Source organism: Chinchilla lanigera, unplaced genomic scaffold, assembly GCF_000276665.1.
Source record: "Chinchilla lanigera isolate Chin_1 unplaced genomic scaffold, ChiLan1.0 scaffold00004, whole genome shotgun sequence".
Lineage (NCBI taxonomy): Eukaryota > Metazoa > Chordata > Mammalia > Rodentia > Chinchillidae > Chinchilla > Chinchilla lanigera.
The window spans coordinates 17,057,630-17,073,308 of record NW_004955405.1 but is presented as its reverse complement, the minus strand read 5'-3'; the positions used below and the strand labels follow the sequence as shown (position 1 = coordinate 17,073,308).

The 15,679-nt window shown below is 36.4% G+C and overlaps 1 protein-coding gene across 7 annotated transcripts in view; it reads right to left on the bottom strand.

Moving 5' to 3' along the window:
* Positions 1–15,679, bottom strand: part of Nav3 (neuron navigator 3) — a 784,611-nt gene that overhangs the window by 139,945 nt on the left and 628,987 nt on the right. For all 7 annotated transcript variants that reach the window (XM_005374355.2, XM_005374353.2, XM_005374354.2 and 4 more), the window contains 3 exons: positions 11,185–11,293; positions 10,115–10,498; positions 1,395–1,514 (listed from right to left, as the gene is read on the bottom strand). In XM_005374355.2, coding sequence (XP_005374412.1) covers positions 1,395–1,514; positions 10,115–10,498; positions 11,185–11,293 — 613 coding nt within the window. The remainder of the gene's footprint in view (positions 1–1,394; positions 1,515–10,114; positions 10,499–11,184; positions 11,294–15,679) is intronic.

Below are 15,679 nucleotides of genomic sequence, written 5' to 3'. Positions count from 1 at the left end.
ATAGGGAATACAGAAAATAAACACACAAAGAAGTGTGATCTGTTTGGGGAGTGACGTGCACCATGAAGATATCAGGTGACTGACTAGGAAGAAGCTTATTGGAGCTACTCTGAACACACTCCTCTGAGAAGGCTACCCTGGGCCAGCACTGCAGGTAGCAATCTAAGTAACACAGAAAAGGGCACTCCAAGCACAGAAACATCAGTTAAAGTCCTGAGAGAGAAATGAGGTTAGACTGTTTCAAGGAACAGACAGAAGTCCAGGGGATTAATGTTAGCGAAGGTGTCAGGGAGAAAATATGTTTCAGGAGTGTAGGCTAGGGACTGAGAGGAAATTTTCCCCTAGCCTTTTAAATTACATATTTACACGCACACACACACACACATGCACGCACACACACATACACATGCAGAACTAGGCCACTAGATTACACCATATACCAGATGAAAGTTAAGTCTGTTCTTCACTTAAGATACCAACAGCACATGAGGGAGGTTAAACTGAAGGGGAAGGTCAGAATTCACTGCCCAGCCTTTGTAGCAGAGGGCACAGAACATACACTAAGTTGTACAAATTTCTTATTTCAAAATGTCGACACTCATATATTACATCTTAACCTATTGTCCTTTTCATAAATGTTGAATTAAGGGAATATTCTAGAATTCAATGGATAGATGATACAGACATAGATATAGATACAGATACAGATATAGATGTGTATGTTATGGGAATGGGCATTCCCTCCTTTGTTCATAAAGTAAAAATTCTGAGGAAAGAGAGAGCTAAATTAGGTCAGGAATATTTCTTACGTTAGCTTACAAAAGCAATGCCCTCAGTCTGTAATTATTCTGATAAAAGCAGCAAAAAAATGCACAGTGTATAAAAGTCTTTATCTCTTTAAACAGTTTAAGGAAATGGAGAAGCCTCAAAAATTAATCTAAAACAGCAATGGCGAACCTTTTAGAGCTTTCGGTGACACGGCTTGCTGTGGCACGCATGCCATTGGTTCGTCACCTTTGGCAGAAAGCAAGACTTGTATATCTTCAACCCCCACAAGAAATGCATCAAGTTTATTATACCTGATAATTTTAAATGTTTTATATTTTATATTATTAGCTTCTAGGTAACACAAAAGGTATCTGAATTGAAAAACATATTACCTAGGTAGGAAAAAAGTCTATATTTATAATTACTGTAAGTATTAAATTAAGCAACACAAGTTTTCAATATTACAGAGCTAAAATGGTCATGAAGTTGAAACTGCTTTAGTTTTACAACATTCTAAAAAAAATCATTAATTGAAAACTTTTGGTTTATGCTGTAAAAACCCTCATGATCTTACTTATAAACTTGTCCTATGCACTCTTCACCATCACCTGCATAGACAGAATTACCTGTCTGCATCCACCGTTACATCATGAACGCCTCTCTGGATAACATCTCTGGAAGTCGTTGTGTCTGGTACCCGGTTCAGGCTCCTGGTGTACAGGTTAAGCCCTCCATCTGTCATGTACCTTAAGAGAAATGTCTAATTAGTCCTCAGAAAATTAAACGACATGTACAATTTAATTGAATAAACAGACTACGTTCTCAATTTTCAATAATTATTTAACATCAACACTATTAATATTTTTTCTGTATCAACATTCTGCTCATCAGAAAGATACATATTTTAGTAATATAGTATCTTTTCAATTTTATTGGGAGGTCGATATTTACTATAAAGTGTAAGTAGACTACTATGAAATCTATTTTTTCTCTTTTGTTATCAGTACTTTGGACAGGTTTGCAGATAATATGACTCTTATTAAAGAGCAGCAAGATCATTTTATTTTGTAAGTACTATTTTCTAATCCTTGGAGGATGATGGGATGAATAGGACATCACTAAACTTAGAATTCATTTATTTGACAAGTAAGAATTATGCCTCGATTGGTCACTATCCTAGAATAATAACCAACACGTATTAAATATTTAAAATGCTTCCAGGGCCTATTCTAAATAATTTTCATGTACTAACATGATCATCTTCATTTTTGAGATGAAGAAAATACAGGCTGACAGGGTAAGTTCTTGCACATGGTTCCTCAATCAGCTCAGGAGAGCTGAGAAATACTTCCAGAAAGCTGGCTGAAGCAACCGTGATCATTGTAAACACCTCTTAGTGCAGCCTGACCTACAGGGCCACACTGTCCTCCCGCTGCTTTTCTTTGAGCTCTCCCCATTAATAAGTACATTGGTTGTGGGTTATATTGTTACAAGCCATTTATATCTCATCTGTGAAATTTTTACTGATGCAATTTTCTCAATGTCTGTTATATTCCATGCTTTTTGTTTGTTTATTCTTTATTTCCTTACTGATACTAATCTTGTTTTAGTTGAACACATTGCATATGTTGTGATTTATGTAGAGTTTGATTCTGGTAATTTTGTCTTAAACATTTATATGTCAATTTCTTCTGAATAAAAGCAGGTTTCAGTAAAATAGCTTTCTAAGTTCACATAGCAACTACTTCTGTTATTTTTGTGTAGTTTAAAAGCTGGGCTTTCAGACTATTGGAGATCTGTTTCTCTCTCCCTTTTACCCAGATCCTCTTTACATTTACTTTAGTGTCCACATCTTGCTGATTTGATTTAAGTTCCAGAACTCTGCGATCAGCATCTTGTCCTTGAGGAGAACAGCGGTAGGCCTTCTAAGCAGTTCCTGGGCACTATCTGTCCCATTCCCTCACACAGACCATGGGCCCATACGCTGTCTTGTCAAGTGGTCACGAAACCAGCATCAACCACGTTGTGTGAGTTTTCTGATCAAGTCCTATAGACTGTTTGGAGTTCTCCTCTTCCAGTACTAATTGATATATCATTCTTACCTTCTGTGACTTCTCACATAAATGTTGGTACCATGTTAGTTCTCTGGTGCTTGGCGGTTTGCTGTCAACTGCTTATACTTGAGTAACTTACCATTTTTTTTTTTTGTAAGTAGTTCTTTTTTTTCATTTTTTGGCTGTGCTGTCACTTGCCTTATTTTAATGGGGAATTCAGGAAATTTTTTTTAAAGTTATGCTTCTACCATAAATTCTACCTTCCTACCATTCTATTATGTTTTTATAATTAACATTTTCTGTCAGCTGCTATATGTCACAAGTAGCCAAATTTTAATTATAAGTGCATCCAGAGAATTTAAAGTGATTTTCTCTCCTCCTCAAAGACGAACTACAGTTCAGTATGGTCCTTTAAAGTTGACAGATAACATGAAAAAAATACCCCTAGATCAAAAGTGTTAGTTGAGAAACCTATACTAACAACAAATGACTACTGTGAGACTTTTTACATGACTATGTGAAACAAACAAACAAAAAAAACCCAACAAGATCACAGGGGAAAATTCTGTGCATGTAGGAATGTAGATAATCTCACAAGGAGGTCACCTTTTTAGATTCAAGTACAGGGACTGGGGATTTAGCTCAGCGGCACAGCGCCTGCCTGGCAAGCGCAAGGTTGTGAGTTCAATTCCTGGTACCGGAAAAACAAACAAACAAACAAAATAATAGATTCAAGTACAGAACTACCATTTACTACCTGTGTGGGCTCAGGCATGTCATTTGACCTATCTATGACAACTCCTTTAGCTATAAGTTGGAGATGGTAATATTGCATAGAACAATATCTAAGCAGTAATAAGTACTATTTATATCTAGACTAGCACTATCAGGCATTTTTTTTCCATGAAGACTTCTGTATTTGTTAACTTTTGACTTATATCCCATATATGAAATTAGAAAAAAGAATTGAGATTAGGAATTTGACTCACAAGACAGACCATTTTAAGCCAGCTTAAGTTCCTTAAACTTTCCACTGTTAAGCATATTTCAGTTATCTAAAGCTTAATAAAGGAGAATTGAGGGAGAATGCAAAATCAGAATTAAAGTATATCTTCCTCCCTGTTTTTAAATTTCATTCTCTAGTAGCACTGTGTGATTTAAGTACAATTTGAATTTTAGGTTATATGCTTGGTTCAAACTACTTTTCACTGTGCTACAAAATGATAACTTCAATTTTCGCTCAATTAAAATAAGTAACTTTCTACCAATTTTCTAAAGTGTTCTTTTCCAGCTTCACAAATAGAGATATTTTCTGCAGACTTATTATAAGTAAGAGCCCTTTCTCTGCCTAATTCCTAATTACTGACAGATCCACATCCCCAAGTGTGTAATTTCAAAAAGAGAAGGAAGCGATAAGCTTTTGCATGCTTCAAGAAATTTTGAATTCTCAGAATGCCCATTAGGTAATTTTCTGATTTCTACCTAGAGTACATGAAAAATATGAAATTTCCTTCCCATTGGCATTGCCTTCATGGCATTCTTGTGCTTGCATGAGAAAAAACAATGTCCTAAATTAAACGTCTTCATTCATTACTATGTCTATTGAACCTCCTGCCCCTTTAACCAGTGAAACATACTTTTAAAAATTTTGAGAGAAAAACTAACCCTGTGATTCAATTTTTTATAAATTGTAGCACAGGTATTTCTGAGTTCTGTTTTCTTGCTTAAAGAAAATATAGCCAAATTAAGCCCTCTCATCTCTCCATATTTACATTCTAGGCTAAGATATTCCTCTGCCTCCTGGCGATGCCACCATGCCATGCTCCATCCTCTGGCAGCACAGGCGTGCACCCTGAGTGTCCTCTGCACAGTAGCTTCCAATTCCCCTGGAGCTGAGACCCAGCCACACCCCCATCTTCCACACAGGAGACTGGACTTGATGTGCCTTACATTTCAATCTCCCATGCTCTACATTAAGAAAGAGATTATGTGTATTAAAAGTCATGCAGGTAAATATCTCTGGAGGGAGTTTTGTGCAGAATTTGGAGTAATTTTACTTGGCCAACATAAAAGATGTAGACAGCACTGTTGCACATTTAAATGAACTTAACTGAGAGACTGCCCAAGATTTCCTTTGAAAGATTGATCAAGAACATAAATGAAGGAAACCAGAAGTCTAAATCAGGTCTCAAATGAGGATTGAAATAAATAAGGAAGGAAAAGGATCTAAAAACCTTTTTGATCAATAGTGAATTTAGCAGGGACTACCCAGCTCTCATCAAACCAGTTTCCTGCTTTCCCCTGGCCCAGGATGGAACCTTATTTTCTTGCCTTTCTTATAATTAGATGTAGCCAGGGAGCTGTTCCAGACAAGAAGGGTAGGTAGAATTTATCTGTAGAACTTTCAAGCCTGGTGCAAATAAAGTATTTTCACACCATGGCTCTTCCCCTCTTCTGCCATTTTCCTCTTGAATATGAAGGTTGAGGGATGCACTGGAAACTTGGCTAGATAATAGCAGAGCTCCCATCCATCTTACTCTGAATGAGGACATGGTATACAGTCCCCAGCTGAAGACTGAAGATACCATGAGTATGTGAAGGAGAAATGATCTTTTCTGACATTCCTGAGGTTGTGACATTTCTCTGATATATGAATCTTTACTAAGAGGATTCTAAAAAGATGGAATGCTCCCAGGTCAAAATGCATGCAATATATACATATATTTTATATGGAGAATTCAGTTGTTTCAAGACATGCCTTTAAAACATCGAGCTATCCCAGAATACTTGTGTGTATGTACACTGATATAGGTATATACTCATAAATCATTATTCACCTATTGGATGAATGAACACTTGCACAAATACAAAGATGCTAGCATGTGAGTCACATGTGGGCAGACACTGTCTATGCTACTCACTACTGCATGCTCAGTGTTCCTAATGGTGCCTAAGGATGAATTCCACCAATACTTCTGTACCGTGTACATGGGTACGTACATATTTCAGTTTAGGAAGCCTTGTCACTCTGTATACTTCTCCAAGGATTCCTCATTCCTAATTTCCACTCTCTCCTACTAAGATGAGATCATTATGACTCTATCCTGGGCACTAGTCTTGATTTTCCACAAACAACCTTTACATCCCACAGTCTCTGACACTCCATTTGTAATTCGACATTCATCACTTCCCCTCTTGCCAAAACAGAAAGAAAGCAAAAGAGAAAGAAAAAAGACAAACAAGCAAGCAAGCAAGCAAGCAAGCCAGCAAGAAAGTTCTGCTCCTTCTCTTTTTCTGCTTTCTCTAATGTGACACATTTCTATCTCCTGGGCTTACCATGTAGGCATGTCAACGTGAGTTCTTCGCCTCCCATGTACCTTTATGCCCTTATGAGTTCATTGTCATTTCTGTAATTTTTTGTTTTGTCATGCTTCCTTCATCAGTTACCTTCCACCTTTCATCCCTACCGATGCCATTACCATATTTATGATCTTCTAACCTTGAATGTGAGTTCTTGCAGTTGCTCCTGAAATCCAGCCCTGGTTCTTTCCCTTTCAATCCATTGTTTCCTTGAAATTGTCTTTGCAAAACAGTCTTCATGTCCCGTTCTGTGACTGTTTCATAAATTCTAAGAAGTTGTGGTTTCCACTATGCACTGTACACAGCTCAAACTAGTTAACATAATGCTGCCAAGACTTGTCACAATGGTTCTTTAAATCTCACCTTCAAGTATTCACCTTCCATACCTCTCAGTTAAAGACCAATGGGTGGCATCTCCCCAGCTCTCCCTTTGATTCAGAATGTTATATTTTAGTCAAGCTACTGAATGGACCATATCTTCCATGTCTGGACTTCTCTTACAGAATTTCTTTTTAAATGTATTCCCCTCATCTATAGCTTTTTAAATCAGGAAAACACCCAAGAATGTGTTCTTATTCATTTATTTATATTTCATACCAGAAATTAGCTCTTCTTTATTCTGAACTCTTCTCTAAATTTTTATCTATAGAAACTTTTTTAAGTTACCCACATATTGTAGGTAGATGTCCCTTGATTTCTGACTTATTTTGGACCCAAAATAAACAGTTTTTACCCTAGATAAAAACTTCATATAAGGGCTGGGGATATAACTCAGAGGCATAAGCGCTTGCCTGGCAAGTTGCAAGGTCCTGAGTTTAATTCCCAGCACCAAAAAAAAATTCCTATAAGAGTGAATAAATAGCCAATTTTTACCATTGGCAAATTCCTCATTTGTGAATTTGCCTATTTTGCTAAAATTCACTGATAGTCTCCAAATCAATACTTGTAGCACCTTCAGTCACCACAGACATGTGAGGAAAACGGCTAGATTTGAGTCAGAGGCTTCCAGCTGCGGTCAAACAAGGAAGCACTCTCCCTGCTCATGTCAGCTCTCATACTATGAAAAGTGTCCTTCTCGTGGTCTGCTTGATGCATATGTGCATCCTTTTCGGTGGAGATTTTGTGATTCTCAATGGCTACTGTATATATAGCACTGAGAGACCACTCTGTGTTCCTAAGTGCAAGAAGGCTGTACTGTGTCCTACAAAGAAAATGACGCTTATGGATAATAAGATTGCCTATGTGCAGATGTACACACATACACGTTTGTGTATGTATAAATATATGCATATACTTATGTATATAATTATTCATGTAATGTATTTGAATAGTGATATAAAAACTGAACACATGCATACTCCCACACTTAAAGAGATTGAAAAAGGAAAGAGAGGAGGAAAGAAGAGGGAGGTTGGGAAGAATGAAGAAGAAAAAAAGGAAACGGGGTAGAGGAACATCCTTAGATACTACAATGATGCCATCATGTCCCTTGTACTTGGCCTTTCCTCCTAGGCTGTGTTAAATACACACAAAGGTAATAATAGTAAGCAATAATGACCAAAACTTGCATGATATTACTTATAATACATGTAATGATGATGAGGAAGAGGAAAATAAATTTATGGAGCAACTGTATTGTGCAAGCTAAGTACATTTTTGTGGATGAGTTTTTTTCATCTGTACACTATGAAATACTACATTTTTATCTGCATTTTAGATGATATAAAATGAATTTTGGTGTATTAAACTCCCAAGGGGTCCAAGGGTGGAAAGGGATTTAAATTAGGCATCGGAGCCAACTAAAATCTGTCCTAATTAATCATCGACTGCCCTCCTCACACAGTCTAGAAGGGTAGATACCAGGAATAATGGTCTGTTGGGTCTCAGAATGTCAGAACACAGCTATAAATATCATCAAAAGCTGCTTTTGTGTGCGTGTATGTGTGTGTTTTGTTTGTGATAGGTCAGGATTTCATTCAAACATAAGCTTTTTATAAATCAGGAAGGATTACTCATATAGAAGAATAATTCCCTAGATGGTTCCTCTAGGACACACAAGTATAAAATTAGGTCAAATCCCACACTCCCATGAAAATTATAGGCAAAGTTAATTGAGAAACTTTTCCATACATTGCTGAGCCTCAGTTTTTTTCTTCCTTCTAATTTTATGGCTCAGAATACTTTTGAAATTTCAGATGCACTTTGGGTGGCTAGAGTAAGGTAAAGATAATAGGATTTCCTCAGTAAAATTTGTTTAATTTTATACATATTCTTAAATATCATTGGTAGGTGATATGGTAAATTATCACAAGTTTTCATTCCAAACATTTTGTTATGATTTTTTATATTTACATGTGCTTGAAAAACATTAGAAATGCAATTCAAACAGATATTAGAGCAGAATTTACCCAATATATTTATATAGAAAAGACACACTACAGTATCTTAGTGCTGTATTAGATTTCCCTTTCTTTTTAGGTGGTGGTACCAGGGATTGAACCCAGGGCCATCACAAGCTGAGTCCTTTTGAACTTGTTATTTTGTAACAAGTTCTCACTAAGTCACCCAGATGCTCAGGCTCCACTCAAACTTGGGATCCTCCTGTTTTAGTCTCCCAGAACCCTGGGATTACAGGTCTGCACCACCAGCCTGTCCAGAGCCACAGCTGTAAAGTAACACATAACTGAGCTCTAGTGCAAGTCTGGCCTTCTCTGTGTTATACAACAGGAACTATATGCTCAATGTCTTTGTGTGTATACATATGTATAAAAACACCCACACTCTACTGGTATTGGAAGTGGGTAGGATAAATGAAATAAAATATATTTCAATAATATATTTCTCTTAAAATATATTGAACACACTTTAACCAGAGTGCAGCTGATGATAGGCAGAGCATAGAATGCAATCACAATTATTAACAGAAGTAGTTTTAATAGAATACGGAATACATTCCATCACAGCCCATCCTCAGATAAAACCAAATATTTCAAATTGCCGAAATACTCCGAGGTTCATAATCACAGTATTTTGTTTGATTATAAGAGGAAACAGAAGGTAAACAAAAAAATCTAAGATGTTTTAAGTCCGTGAGACGACGGATGGGTTGGAATATCAACTTGCTTGGTTTCCAAACCTGACTGGGAGACCAGAGGGGAACATTTCTGGGTGTGTCTGGGTGTGCCACAGAGGTGTGGCCTTGGGGTGTATGTCTGCCCCTCACCCCTTTTTCTCCCCTGCTCTGGTTTCCTGTGTTGTAATGAGCAAAGTACTTGTGCTGTACCGTGTCCTTCTGCCATGAAGTTTCTGCCTTGGATCCAGAGAACCATGACTTGAATTCTCTTAAAATATGTGCCAAATTTAACCTTTCCTCCTTGGTAAGCTGTGAGTGTCCAGTACTGTGTCCAACTGTTGAAATGCTGGGTAACACAGACTAATGTCACCAATAGAGAATAGATTGAACAAGCCAATTAAAATTAGAGATATATAACTAAATTAAAATCGGAGGTATACCATTGAAGAATGCTAGAAAATATTTATTGTTCACAGCAGTTACAGGAAGGCTGGGACAAAAAAAGAAAGTCAAGCACTTTGGCAAAACTTCTCCTGTCTCCTTCCCATGTCCTTTACTACAAAATCTGTTACTTAAGAACATGTGAAAGTCACTCTGAACAACACAGGACATCTGTGTTTCTCTAAGCTAAGAACAGAAAACGTAATGGTTTAGAATGAACACAAAACTGAAAGAAACCCTGGATATTTTGCTTCCTATGAATGAGCAGAAACAGGTCTTGAAACACCTCAAGAAAATTCAGATTGCACATCTTTTCTAGCAACTTAGCAAGTAAACATCCATGTCTTTTCCACAGTGAATGCATCCTGTAGCCCACCTTTCCTCCTCCCACAGTGCTGCTGAGACCAAGGCCACTTACCCACTGTTGATGTCGTCAGACCTGAGACTTTTCCCCAGGATATCACCATCACTCATGTATCCACCAACATCCACCTCGGAAGACATGTCCAGGTCACTGCTCGCTTTCTCGCTCATGTCCATTTGTGACATGTTTCCCAGCCGAGAGACAGCAGCTCTGCGGAGAGGGGTTGTGTACATGAACCTGGAGGGGTCAGTGTGGATAAACCGACTGGTCCCGCTGCGAGGGTAGCCGGCACCCATGGAGGGGGCGTCTCCAGCCTGCAGTCGAGGACTCGCCTGACCCAGCCTCCAGGTCATGGGAGTGGGTCGACCTGTCAGGTTGGGTATGGTCCTCCCGTTCACTTCTGTAGTCACAGTGCTGTCAAATGTTGTCTCCAGGGTGCTGTCAAATAAAAAGGAGAAATAACTCTACTGTGGTCCACCAGGGCCAAATGCTCAAAGTGCATGAGGATAAGAAAGCTTAGAGTTGAAAAAGGCCTATCTTAGGAGACTATGACTTTCACTTAAAAAGCTAAGTCACTGTCCAGGAGCATTTTGTGATTCCAACCATCTCTGTTGAAGTCAGAATATGCAGAGGGCTATATACTCACATTTGTTTTTTTTGTTTTTTTCATCACTACATTTTAGATAAAACAAAGTACTGTTTTATTTTCTCAATAAACCCTTAATCTACATGAACTTTCTAGACATTTTTTTGAGGTTAACTACAATCATGCTTGAATATTTTCTGCGACTCTTCCTCCAGACATATTTCAACCATAACTTCTGCCACTGTTCTCTAGGGCAGGCATGAAAATCCCCCTAGTCATGATGGTGGTAGTTGGCAGCAGCTAAGTCAGTGTGAAAGGGAAATTTGACGGATAAAGGTACAGATAGCAGAACCAGGTCCCTGGGGGATGGCGTGAACTTTCAGTTTAAGGATTATCCCTAAGTAATTGTCACACAAAATGAATGTGTAAGTGGTAAAGGATAGCTGACGTTTCTCCTTTTTACTCTAAGGGAAGGTAATTGCTTGATAACAGTCTTTCCTTCTTTATTGGCCCAAAGATATACAAAAGTGAGAAAAACCTGTGGCTTATCTGAGTCCCACGAAGACTAGACATAGTTTCCTCTAAATTCTGCCTCAGATCTGCTATGTTTTTAACAGTTCTCATTCTTCTTGTTTCTGGATCCTCACCTAGAATAGGGGGATAATAATAAATTAGTTACTCATGCCTTTCCTGTCCTCAGGATCATTATACATGTAAATATGTAATATAAACTTATCTTCTTAGAAGTAAAATAGTAGGAAGAAAATTCTGAATAACCATGGTCAATTGAACATTATTCTTAATACAAATAAATTCTTAAAACAGTAAATTCTTAATACAAATAAAATGTAAATGGAAAAAGTGTAATATTATAAGTAATAAATCTGAAATTGTAAAAGCACAATAATACTTATAGGTCTATGACCTTAATCTTTGCAAAATTATAGAGCGTCATTTGAAAACATAATGTGCAATCCCCCATATAATTGAACTAAATTTTAAAAATCTAAAATTATTGAGATGTTAATTATTTCAATATGCCTCTGTTTCTAAGTATACTCATTAGCTGGGTGAGGCTGCCTTACAAAAATTATATATTTAGCCTTTGTTTTTATTTTATAGTCAGAACATGTTTGCAGTACATAATATTACTTTTTTATTTTAAAGAGAAAAAAATAAAAATAACAATAAAGCAGAGTTTCAAAATGTTAGTAGGAGAGTAACAATGTTAATACATTGCATATTATTGTCTTTTTAGTAGTTATTCAGAGTACAAGATATAAGCATAATATCTTGTCCAAATAATATTAGCATAAACCTTTCTTTTTAATGAACTAAGAGAAGCTAGCTGTACAGCTATCTTAACTATCATACATATATATATATATATATATATATATATACTTTTCTTTTTTCCTCCCTTCCTTTCCCCTTTCCCCCTCAGAGTTTGTTTTACCTTTCGAACAATTTCTTCCCAGTTCACAATATCTATTGCACAAGATCTTATTGGATCTTATTTACTTGTTCAGTGTCTCACACTAGTGAGATGATACAATGTTTACACAGGTCTGATTCACTTCACTTACGAGTATGGTCATGCGTTGTATCCATTTACTGTAAAAGTCTCCAGTTTAATATTCTTTATGGATGAGCAGTACTCCATTAAATAAAAAATAAAAACATCTTTTTTATCCATTCCTCAGCTGATGGGCATTTGGGTTGTTTCCAAGATTTAGCTATTACAAATTGTGCTGCTATAAACATTGGTGCATACATATCACTGTGGTATGATGGTTTTAATTCTTCTGGGAAGATACCCGGAAGGGGAATAGCTGAGTTGAATGAGACCACTAACATTAGTTTTCTTTTTTTTTAATTTTAAAAAGAATTTTAAAAAAGAACAATAGCAGAATGCCAAAAACATACACAAAAACAAAGCAAAAACAAGAATGGTACGGGTTTCAGAAGAAAATGGTAGAGATTAACAGTGGTTGTTATATTACACATTATTATTTTCATCAGTGTTGGTCAGATTACCAGATGTAAGAATGCAAGATTAATCAAACCATTAAAGAGAATAAACAATAAAAACAAAAAAAGTATAAATGATATAGAGTTTCACTAAACAAGACGATAGGAATTCAACAATGTTTGTTACACTGCACATTATTGTCTTCAAATTAGTGGCTCAGATTTAGAGATATAAGCATGCAAAATTGGTCCAAAAAATAAAGCATTAATGGTTCCTTTCAATAAACCATTAGATATCAATAGTTGTTATTCCAGCTATCCTTCTGTGCATGTAGATATATTTTCCCTTCCTCCTTTCTTTCCTTTTCTCCTTTCCCTCATCCCTGTTGTTTCATCTTTTGAGCAATTTCTTTCCTTTTCCCAACATCTGTAGTACATTTTGGGTTCCATGTACTCTTTGACGTTCTGACACTAGGGAGACAACATGATATCTACACATGTGGGTCTGATTTATTTCACTTATGAGTATGATCTTTATTTGCATTGACTTACCTATAAAAGCCTTGAGTTTAACTTTTTTATAGCTGAGTAATACTCCACTGTATAAAAATACCTCCAAAGTTCAAAGACCCAATCCAAAAATGGGCATATGAGATGAATATACACTTCTCAGATTAAGAAATACTAATGGTGAATAAATATATGAAAAAATGTTCAACATCATTGGTCATTCAAGAAATGCAAATTAAAACAACACTGAGATTCCATCTCACCCCAGAAAGAACGGCTATCATGAAGAAATCAACCAATAACAAATGTTGGAGAGTCTGTGGGGAAAAAGAACCCTTCTCCACTGCTGGTGGGAGTGTAGATTGGGGACACCACTGTGAAAATCAGTGTGGAGACTTCTCACAAAACTAGGATTAGAATTCCCACTTAACCCATTTATTCCTCTTCTGTATTTTCCTGAAGAATTAAAAAATCATACCACAGTGATATATGTGCACCCGTATTTATAACAGTACAATTTGTCCTGGCTAAATCATGGAAACAACTCAAATGCCCATCAACTGAGGAATGGATAGTACTAGTTTTTTAAAGGAATCTTCACATTGATTTCCACAGTGGTTGCACCAGTCTACATTCCCACCAACAGTGTAGAAGGGTTCCTTTTACCCCATAGCCTCTCCTACATTTTTTATTGGTTGATGTTTTTTGTGATAGCTATTCATTTTGGGGTAAGATGGAATCTCAGTGTTGTTTTAATTTATATCTCTCAAATGATCAATAATGCTGAATATTTTTTCATGTATTTATTTGCCATTTGAATTTCTTCATGTGAGAAGTGTATATTCATCTTAGAAGCCCATTTTTGGATTGGGTCTTTGAACCTGGGGAGGGGTTGATGTTTTTCAGTTCTTTATATTTCTAGATATAAGTCCTTTGAGGGACAATGGCTAAAATTTTTTCTCACTCTGTGAGTTGTCTTTTCACTCTGTTGGTGGTTTCTTTTGTTGTGTGAAAACTTTTTAATAGTGTGAAATCCCATTTGTTGATTATTTGTACTATTGCCCTTGCAGTCTAGGTTTTGTTCATGAAGTCTCTGTCTATACCTATGTCTTTGAGATTTCTACTTATATTCTCTTCCAGAAAATTTAGTGTTTCTATTTTAATATTTAGATCTTTGATTCATTTTGACCTTAGTGCACGGTGGTAGACATAAGTCTAGTTTTAGTGCATGTGGTAAGTCTGTTTTTACAGCACCATTTACTAAAAAGACTATCTTTCTTCCAGTGAACATGCTTGGCTCCTTTGTCAAAGATAAAGTGGCTGAGTGTATTTGGGGTTGCATCTGCATCTTCTATTCTGTTCACTAATGCTTAGGTCTGTTTTGATCTTTTTTTTCCAATACCATGCTGATTTTATCACAGTAGCTTTGACATATAATTTCAGGACTGGGATTGTGATACCCCCTGACTTGCCTTTGCTGCCCAGAGTTGCTTTTGTTATTCTAGGTCTCTTCTCATTCCAAATGAATTTTAGGAATGTTTTCTCTAGATCTGTGAGGTAAGCTAATGGTATTTTGATTGGGATTGCATTAAATCTGTGTAGCAGTTTTGACACCATGGCCGTTTTCACTATGTTGGTTCTTCCTATTCACGAGCAAGGAATGTCTTTCCATTTTCTGATATCTACTTTGATCTCCTCTTTGGGGTACTGTAATTTTCACTGTACAGTTCTTTTACATCCTTTGTTAGACTGATTACTAAGTATTTCATTGTTTAGATGCTGTTGTGATGAGTATGCTTTCCCTAAGTTCTCTTTCTGAGAGTTTGTTGCTTGTGTACAGGAATGCTATTCATTCTGAATGTTGGCTTTGTATCCCACTACACTACTGAATTTGGATATTAAATCTACAAGTAGTTTTGGTGGAGTTTTTGGGGTCTTCTATGTAAAGTATCATGTCATCTGCAAATAATGATAATTTAAGTTCTTCATTTTCTATCTTTATTCTTTTTATTTTTTGTGTTGACTAATCGTTCTGGCTAATGTTTTCAGAACTATATTGAATAGGAGTGGTGATAATGGACATCCTTGCCTTTTTATAATGATTTCAGTTATTGTCATTACATAATATTATATTGAGGTACAGGTACATAATCACATCTCAATTCTTTTTATGTTCCCTACTCCTCCCACCTTTTCCTTTTCCTTCCAACTTTTGGTGCTTTTCCCATATGCCAAAGCTCTACTTCCACCTTTTCTTTCAATTCTTTTCTCTTATCTTTCCTTTTATTTTAAATTTGGAGAATAAGTGTGAGGCCTTTCTCACAGAGGCAGTAGTTTTCTTGAGTCTTTTATTTTACTGGACTTATGGACCAATATTCACAACACTGGCTAGCTTTACTTTTAATTATTCTCTATTTTATAAAGGCAATCAAAACATTCATATTGGTAATACTAAAGTTCAAGTAAAGTCTTAGACATGTAAACCCAAATGATTTTGTTTAATGGACATTAAAAATCTGCCAGTTTGGTAAATGCTGGCCTTACACCAATAT